The 10,005-nt window shown below is 41.6% G+C and overlaps 1 protein-coding gene across 1 annotated transcript; it reads left to right on the plus strand.

Moving 5' to 3' along the window:
- Positions 1 to 1,185: 1,185 nt before the first annotated feature.
- BPIFA2 (BPI fold containing family A member 2) lies at positions 1,186 to 8,577 on the plus strand. Its single transcript, XM_059038611.1, is given in 5 exon segments — positions 1,186 to 1,319; positions 4,099 to 4,245; positions 5,391 to 5,498; positions 6,046 to 6,198; positions 8,388 to 8,577. Coding segments are annotated over 5 exon segments (732 nt in total).
- Positions 8,578 to 10,005: the final 1,428 nt, after the last annotated feature.

The following is a 10,005-nucleotide window of genomic DNA, read 5'->3' on the forward strand; positions in this document are numbered from 1 at the left end:
GTCCTCCTACCAGAACATTCTCCAACTCATCAATGCTATCCATTCTCAGTCTTTACCCCAGCCCCCACCCACAATGGCAACCATCTTGGCAGCTGGAGGCTCTATGAGAACCTGATCTTAGTCTTGGCACAAAGTCCTCTCCATATCCATCCATTCCAGTTCAAGAATCCTCAGTGACCTTTGGGTTGGAAGTCTCTGTGTTCACTCTGGACAGGGGTTATTTTCTTTGGAGTCTCCTTGGATGGCTCTGAAACCAGGGCTTGCTTCCATGGGCAGCCTCCCATCCCATCGCCACCATATAAGGGCCATCACCACCCAGCACAATTCCAGGAGACTGTGCAGGGGACCAAGGATTTGGTATTTTCCTCCAAACCTGTGAATGGTGGACTTCCCCATTAATGTCTCCCCACATGGAGGCCTTCAGAAGGTGTTGAGGGCAAGAGGCAAAGTGAAGGGCCACTTGAATTAGCTACTATTTTGAAAATAGGAAATTAAGAAATAGATAGATTATATTAGAAGTGTCAAACTGATGAGCAATGCAGTGTCATGATGTGGCACCCTTTTATTTGTTCATACTTTTATTTGGCAAACCTTTATTTTGTTGTACTGTACTAAGTGCAGGCTTTTTACTATGGGTTGGGAATTCAACAGTGAAATAAGTCACAATCCCTCCTCTAAGGAGTTCACAGCGTGGTGAGGAAGACAGACAAGTCATCACTAATTGGTACCCAGGACTCCGATCAGAGAATGAAGACAGCAAAATGGTGGAGTGGGGCCCCCTAAACCTAGACTCTGGGGAGGGGCCTAGATTGGGTTTCATAGAGGACATGATGTCTTACTGAAGCTAGAGAGTCAGTAGAAGTGACTTAGGTAAACAGGCAAAGAAGAGGGAAATGTTCCAGGCAGAGAAGACAGCATGTGCAAAGGACCTCTGTGTAAAGAGCATTGACTTGGAGTCAAGTGTGACTTGTCATATAGCATCTCCTCCACTCACTGGTTGTGTATGTCTGGGCAAGTTGCTCTAGCTTTCTGACCTGTGCTGCCCACCTGTAAGAGAGAAGATAACCACATCGATCTTAAAGGACTATTGAGTGTTAGAGTGATAAGTGTTCATCAAAGATCCCTTTTCTCTACTGGTAATTCTCACTCCTGTTCCTCCCATGACTGTCCAGGTGTCAGGACAGGATGTTTCAGCTTTGGAAACTTATTCTCTTGTGCAACCTGCTCACTGGGACCTCAGCATCGCTTCTTGAGGATCTCTGCAATGATGTTGTGAGCAAGCTGAAAACTGTTCTCAGTAAAGGACTTGAGGCCATTGACAGCACACTTGGACACGAGTCAGCAAGAGGGATGATCAGTGGCAACTAGGAGCTTGCCTCCTAAACACTATGCCTGTATTACCAAAGGCTGCCACCAGGGGCTGCTCTTTTTTAAAGTGTACAATCTATTCATTTAAAAGAAGTCATTTAAGTGGTAAAAACTGTTACCCATTCTCACAATTTTGTATATCTAGGGTAAATTATTATTATTATTTTTTTTACTGGGTCAAAGGGTATGAACACTTTAATGATTCTCAATACATACTGCCATGTTCCTGCTTTGTATCCACTGTCAAATGTATTCATCAATTTCACTGTAAACAATGGTACTAATATTATTACATCTTCTTTGCCAAGTTAATTGATATAAAAACATACTTTGCTGTTCAATTTGAAGTTTGCTGTAGCCTGAACGTTTTCCCCTGTTTGCTTACTATCTACATTTTGTTGTTTATTTCATTTGCCATAAAGGGGGCATTTATAATATTTTTATACATTAGGATAAACTTTTTATATATTATACATAATAATCCATTGCTCTAACATTTGAGACAAATACTTTTCCTGCTGTTTTCATTTTCATTGTGATTTGTTGGTTCTTTGTTCTTTTTTTTTTTTTTTTTTTGACATCTCGATTGGAGCACAATTGCCCCACAATGGCGTGCCAGCCTCTGCTCCACAACAAAGTGAATCAGCCACACATATACACATGTCTCCACATCTCCCGCATCTCCCTGCCTCCCACCCCCCCATCCCACCCCTATAGTCGGCCACAAAGCACCGAGCCGATCCCCCTGCGCCACGCGGTTGCCCCCCACCAGCCATCCACTCCACGCCCGGCAGTGCATATATGTCCATGCCACTGTCCCACCCCGTCCCAGCCTACCCCCCACCCCACTGCATCCCCAAGCCCACCCTCCAGCAGGTCCGCATCCCCACTCCAGTCCTGCCCCAGGCTCTTCTGATCACTTCTTTTTTTCTTTTTTTTCTTCCTCAGGGGCTGCTCTTTATGGGTGGTTTCCTGAGAGAGGTGGTGATTTGGTTCCTGGTTCATTCATTTTTTATTTTTCTAGAAACAAGCAATGCTTAAATAAATAAAACTTTACACATTATATCACGGTAAATTTTCTAATACATGCATAGGATAAATTCCTAAAAATGACATTTCAAAAGTTCAAAAGGTATGCACATTTTAAATTATACTGGATATTGACAAATAATCCCCTATGTTAGCATTTTCTCCAATGGTCTTCTTTTTTTTCTACTCCCTTGACAGCACTGGTATGGAAAACTTAAATATTTTGCCAGTCTCACAGATGAAAGGTTATAATTCATCTCACTTACCATTTCTCTAATTACAAAAGAATCTACATATTTTAACTCAATTTTTTTTTTTAACTCAAATATTTTATTTATATTTTTAGCATATTCTTCTGTTGGGTCATTCAATTAGCTTAGTAATTTGTATTAACTGATTGGAAATTGAGTCCTACTTAGCTTAGGTAGCTTTAAAACTACCTACCTTTTTACTTAATCATATCTCCTTATAATTATGATTTCTTAAAAGAACTTGGCCTGCTTTTCATTTTCTGGAAACATTAGCAGCACACTGACAAACATTCTTTATACGAGAAACTAACTTCTGTACATGACTGCCTTTCAAACCTTGCCAGGGCTTAGGCAACTTTCAAAGATACAGAAGGGATCCACTCTCCAATTTCATTGCTGATAAAACTGAGCTCAGAAACAGAAGTGTCTGGATCAAGGTCACCTAGTTAGTTACACGACCAGTTTCCGTCTCTGTTTGCGTCATTATAACTAGGTAGATAGATACTGTCCATTGCAGAGCTGCACTATGCTGCACTATGATTACATATCTTTTCTTGTAGCCTTTTTTTCTCCTTGAGCGAGTTGTTGCCTTGTTGTTTCTTATTTGAATTATTTTCTGCACATATATTCTTAATTCTTTTCAAATGTGCCATTCTACTTCCACCATGCCATTTACTCTATCAGATCCCTCTTTTCTCTGAAGATCCCCCATTAGGACACTCTGTCCTCCTGCTCCTGTATGAATTATTGCTTTCTAGGCCTGCTGAGAAGCTGTCATCTAGGGACTCCTATTTGCCACTTTCATGAGTTGGAGCCATATTTTTTCCTTTATTCTAGAGTTTCCATTTCTTAGTTTATTCTAAGTTTATTTTGTTTGTGTGAGCATCTCATTAGAGCTTCACTACTAGAAGCTGATGTGCAGTCAATATCTATTGCCTGGTCACTGGATTGATTGCTTTGTTGATGAATGATAAGTATATCTTAGTGTGAAGGCAGCATGGAAGGAACAAGGTGTCCTTAGCTGTGTGACTTTAGGCCCATTTCTATTTTTTTTTTTTTTTTTTTGGTGGTACGCGGGCCTCTCACTGTTGTGGCCTTTCCTGTTACGGAGCACAGGCCTCGGACTCACAGGCTCAGCGGCCATAGCTCACGGGCCCAGCCACTCCGTGGCATGTGGGATCTTTCCGGACCGAGGCACGAACCCGTGTCCCCTGCATCGGCAGGGGGATTCTCAACCACTGCGCCACCAGGGAAGCCCCTAGGCCCATTTCTTAACCTTTTGATCCTTTACTTCTTCCTCATCTGAAAGTGCAGATAATAATAATATCTACTTTATGGGGTTGTTATAAAGATTAAATGAAATAACATAGGCAAATGGTCTCATTTAGTATCTGGTGCATCGAAGCTGCATTATAAGTTGTGTATCACACTAAATGGAGATTGTTTCTACAACTATCCTTCAGAAATTGAAGGCCGACTTGGAGGCGCTCCAGGAATCCACGTCTTGGCAGGAGGCCCAGCAGAAGATCCAGGAAGCTGAGAACTTGTTGGACAAAGCCCTTTCTAAAATTTTTCAAGTAGTGGAAAAGGTTATAAGGTGAGTCGCTGCTTCATGGAAGAAATCTTTGTTCCAGGAAAAGAGAATACATATCTTTAGGAGACGTAAGATTAAGGTCAAAGACACAAAGGTGAATAAACCTTGTGTGTCCCTGCAGAGCGGAAGTCGTCTGAGGCCAGCTCTACCAGAGCTTGGGTAAATTACAGGCAGGGCTGCAGGCCCTATCTGGGTATCTCATGGGTTTGGGCTTTCTCATTCTGTGATTTCAGGGTCAGGATGAAGGTTCTCTTTACCCTTACCTCTACCTGTTTGCTGGTTCCTGAAGCCGCTTTTCCAAGGAATAAGACTTGTCTTCTCTGAAAATAGCTGAGTATATATAGTCTGAATGCCTTCAGGAGAGAGGAAACCAGAATTCACAATACATAGGTGGCTCCACACATGAAGTTCTGGAGTCCAGCAGTTCTGGGTTCAAATTCTGGCTGTACATAAAAGAGAATGAAATAATGCCACTTGCAGCAACATGGATGGACCTAGAGATGAACATACTAAGTGAAGTAAGTCAGAGAAAGGCAAATGTCATATGATATCACTTATATGTGGAATCTAAAATACGACAGAAATGAACTTATTTACAAAACAGAAACAGACTCACTGACATCAAAAACAAACTTATGGTTACCAAAGGGGAAAGCACTGTGGGGGGATAAATTGGGAGTTTGGGATTAACATATACACACTACTATATATAAAATAGATAACCAACAAGGACCTACTGCATAGCATAGGGAACTACACTCAATATTTTGTAATTACCTATAAGGGGAAAGAATCTGAAATAAAAAATATATCTCTATCTACCTCTATCTATCTCTATATCTATATCGGAATCACCTGAAACTAAGACAACATTGTAAAGCAACTATACTTCAATTAAAAAAAAAAAAAACAAATTCTGGCTCTGGCACATATTTACCCTTGGAGTCTTGGGGGAAACCACAGTTGTCTGAATCTCAGTATGCCACGCCATCCAATGGAGAGATTCAAACCTCTGAACAGGGTTCTCATGAAGACCAAAGCAGGCAAGGTCGGTGAGGCTCATATGCGCGTCACGATGCTGGCATAGAGAAGTGCCCAGCAATGGCTGTCATGAGGAGTGACAAGGGTGAATTGTGGTTTTTGCACAGGTTGAAAATCAGTAATGTCCACATCCTGGATATCAAATTTGAAGTGACTCCTGATGGCAAAGGCGCTAGCCTGAGTATCCCCATCACTACTAACGTCACCCTGACCCTATGAGTAGGCATTAGAATCTGAGGTTTGGGAGAGGCAGGGCAGCATGGCCGATGGATCTCCAATCTGGAATCAGATACAGACAGGAAAATGAGGATGTGTAGAAGAGTCTTTATAGATTAACTGCACTATGATTTCATCATTCATTAGCTATGAGGTCTTGGGATAGTTACTTAACTTCTCTATACCAGTACCAGTACCAATAATAGTACTTTTCCCTCATGGTATTGGTGTAATGATTCAATGGATCAATCCATGTAAAATAGTTTTTTTGAAACACCTAACACAGAATTTGTGCTCAATAAATGTTAACTATTATTTTTATTTTAATCATCAGTGTGATACTGTATAGAAATATCACATGAACCAAACCCATGTGGCCAGGTGAATAAACTCTTAATGTAAAAAAGTAGATTCCATAAAGAAAATAGACCATATTGACATTATCCATAGACATGCCATATAATGTTCACACAGATGGAGAAACTCAAGTGGGCAATGTGAACAGACTTCTAGATCTCTGTTCACTGTGAATCTTATTTCCTGCAGGCCTCTGTTGGGTGAGCTTGTCGACCTGGGCCTCAACTTGGACCTCCAGACTAGTGTGAGCATTGAAACTGATGCCAAGACTGGTGTCTCCATAGTGATCGTGGAATAATGCACCAACAACCCAGCCAACATCTCACTCACCTTACCGGACAGGTCAGGCCCACCCATCTCAGCAGAGCAGGGCTCCCAGAGGAGTTGGGACCCCTAATTTCAACCTTATTCCTATACCTGGGAGGGAGCATAGTATGGTGAAAAGGAGTTCAGACTCTTGTGTCAAGTTTGCTTTGCCACTAACTTGTGACTTTGTAACCAATTTAGCCTCTCTAAGCTTCAGTTTTTACATCTGTAAACTGAGGATGATAGTAATACCTAATTCATAGGTACTGTGCTGACCAAATGAGAAAATGCAAGTGTTTAGCATTCAGCCTGGCACATACTAAGCTCTCAGTAGTAATAATATCCATGCTGACTTTCTGTCTCTTTGTTCTTCCCATTACTGAGGCACGAGTGTTGACCTCTCCAACCATAACTGTGAATTTGCCTATTTCACTTTTCAGCTTTATCCGTTTTTGCTTTATGCTTTTGAAGCTCTGTTGTTAGGTGCATGCACATTTAGCATTGCTATACCTTCTTGAAAAACTGACCCTTTTGTTATTATATAAAGTCCCTTAATAATAATAATAATAATAAACTGTGTTTACCTTCTTGCCTCCAGTTAGGAGGGAGAAAGAGGAGTAAATACCTTCCATGGGCTCTAATTTCAGATTTCCTCAAATCATCCTCAAACCACTGGAAAATTCCCAAAATGAGATCTTGAAAACAATCCTCTCCATTTAAATCACTGATCTCTGGTAACCCACAAAATCTACATCTTAAACTGTGTGCTTGAAAGAGCATGTGTAGCCCAGGGAAGAGGGTGGAGGGAGAAAGGCTGACTCTGCTCATGGCTGGGAGAGGAAGAGTGGTCTGGAAGCTGAAGGCTGGGGGAAGGTTGCCTTTGGCAGAGAACAAGGCTGAGCCATGAGCAGAAGTCAATCCATCCTACTCCAACAAGGAATCTGATCATAGGTTGCCTAAAGACCCCCCCAAACCAAAGAAAGCCTCCACAGCCTACTACTGCTTGGAAAGACTGAGATGTAAGTCCAAATGCCTGAGCCCTGGTGAATACAGCCTTGCCCAGAGTCCCAGGGAATTCATCCTGCCCTCTGTGTCCCAGTGTCCATATCTGTAAAATGGCATTCCACTCCGCTGCTCCAAATTCTCTCAGGGCTTTTCTCTCCACTTTGGGTGGAATCCCAAGCCCTCCTCAGGGCCACCTAGGCACTGCTTCGTCTGGATCCACCCTCATGTCCCTGTGCTCTCCCCTTTGCCCACTCTGCCCTGGACGTGCTAGCTTTTGCTCTGAGCCTCAGACAAACTTCTTCCCGCCTCAAAACCTGTGCACGGGCTGCTCTGGCTACATAGAACACCTTTTCCCCCAAGCCATCGCAATGTACGTCTCATTCTTCAGGGTCTAAAACAAAGTTTCTCCTATTCTCTCTTGTAAGAATTACTCTTTCCCTTCTGAGTTCTTGTCACAAGTTTTCATTATATATTTAATTGTATGTTTATTTCATTTATTCCTTTAGCCAAAAATGTATTACACATCTGCTACATGCCAGGCAGCCACCATTCTGAGCTCTGGAGAATGTACTGGTGACAGCAGACAAGGAACTTGTTCTCATGGAGCTTATTCTCTTGAGGGAAAGGCAGACAGATGAGCATTCAGTACACTAATAAAGAGCTCACAAGGAAAGTGTCACATTGCAATGATCCCTGGGCAAAGCAGCACACTTAACAGGGTACTATGATACAAAGCCCTCCCTTAGACGAGCAGTCACAGAGGGCTGCTCTGAGGAGGTGACAGTTATGCTGAGAGCTGCAGGTGGGAAGGAGCCAGCCTTAGCCAAACTTGTTTAATATACTATTTAGGTACCAGTTTAGGAGGTGCTTGTGCTTTGCTCATCCCTGTGTCCCCAGTCTCACTTGGTTTCTGGCACATAGTTGGTGCTCTATAAATATGTGTTGAATGAATGAATGAATGGATAGATGGATAGACGGATGGATGGATAGATGAATGGATGGATGGATGAATGGATAAGGTCTCAAGGTTGTGATGAGACTCATGGGGTTTTGGGGTGAGCTGCTGGTCAGACATGGGATTCTAAGTGATGATCCCCCTGGATAGAGGCTCAAGTCACCTGACTTCAAGGTGTCCCATCATCTTCCACTCTCTTCCCACTTCTCCTGCTTGGCTGCTCTGCCAACTTCACTGAGCTTTATCAGTTTCCTCCCTTTTCCAGCCCCATTGGACTGGTCAACAAAGCCGTGAACACTGTGGTCAAACTCGTGAGAAAGACAGTGTCCCTTGTGGTGCAGTATGAGGTGAGTCCCCAACTCCTGCAGGCCCAGAGCTATGCCTGCTGGGGGACAGGTGTGACATTCCCTGGCCTTGCAGCGGTAGGAGGGGAGCAGGGGCCTGACGTTAGCTGAAATCACTAGGCCCCACATTTGAACCATTTGCCATACTCATGTACTGTCAGTAGGCCTTCTAGCTAATATTTTCTTTAATCAAAACAATTTTACTTAAACTTATTTAAATACATTTATTTTTAAAAGGAAACTTTATATCACTATCATAAATAGAAATTAATATCACTTATCATATAATTTAAAAATAAACACAGAAGAAGTAAAACTGTCACTGTTTACAGATGACATGATGCTATACATAGAGAATCTTAAAGATGCTACCAGAAAACTACTAGAGCTAATCAATGAATTTGGTAGAGTAGCAGGATACAAAATTAATGCACAGAAATCTCTTGCATTCCTATAAACTAATGATGAAAAATCTGAAAGAGAAATTAAGGAAACACTCCCATTTACCATTGCAACAAAAAGAATAAAATACCTAGGAATAAACCTACCTAAGGAGACAAAAGACCTGTATGCAGAAAACTATAAGACACTGATGAAAGAAATTAAAGATGATACAAACAGATGGCGAGATATACCATGTTCTTGGATTGGAAGAATCAATATTGTGAAAATGACTATATTACCCAAAGCAATATACAGGTTCAACGCAGTCCCTATCAAACTACCAATGGCATTTTTCACAGAACTAGAACCAAAAATTGCACAATTTGTATGGAAACACAAAAGACCCCAAATAGCCAAAGCAATCTTGAGAAAGGAAAACGGAGCTGGAGGAATCAGACTCCTGGACTTCAGACTATACTACAAGGCTACAGTAATCAAGACAGTATGGTACTGGCACAAAAACAGAAATATAGATCAATGGAACAGGATAGAAAGCCCAGAGATAAATCCACGCACATATGGTCACCTTACCTTTGATAAAGGAGGGAAGAGTATACAATGGAATTAGAACACTCCCTAACACCATACATAAAAATAAACTCAAAATGGATTAAAGACCTAAATGTAAGGCCAGACACTATAAAATTCTTAGAGGAAAACATAGGCAGAACACTCTATGTGGAAGAGTGTGAAAAGGAGTTCAGACTCTGGAGTCAAGTTTGACACAGCAAGATCCTTATTGACCCACCTCCTAGAGAAATGGAAATAAAAACAAAAATAAACAAATGTGATCTAATGAAACTTAAAAGCTTTTGCACAGCAAAAGAAACCATAAACAAGACGAAAAGACAGCCCTCAGAATGGGAGAAAATATTTGCAAACGAAGCAACTGACAAGGATTAATCTCCAAAATATACAAGCAGCTCATGCAACTCAATATCAAAAAAAACCAAACAACCCAATCCAAACATAGGCAGAAGACCTAAATAGACATTTCTCCAAAGAAGATACACAGATGGCCAACAAACACATTAAACGATGCTCAGCATCACTAATCATTAGAGAAATGCAAATCAAAACTACAATGAGGGGAGC

Source organism: Kogia breviceps, chromosome 14 (assembly GCF_026419965.1).
Source record: "Kogia breviceps isolate mKogBre1 chromosome 14, mKogBre1 haplotype 1, whole genome shotgun sequence".
NCBI lineage: Eukaryota > Metazoa > Chordata > Mammalia > Artiodactyla > Physeteridae > Kogia > Kogia breviceps.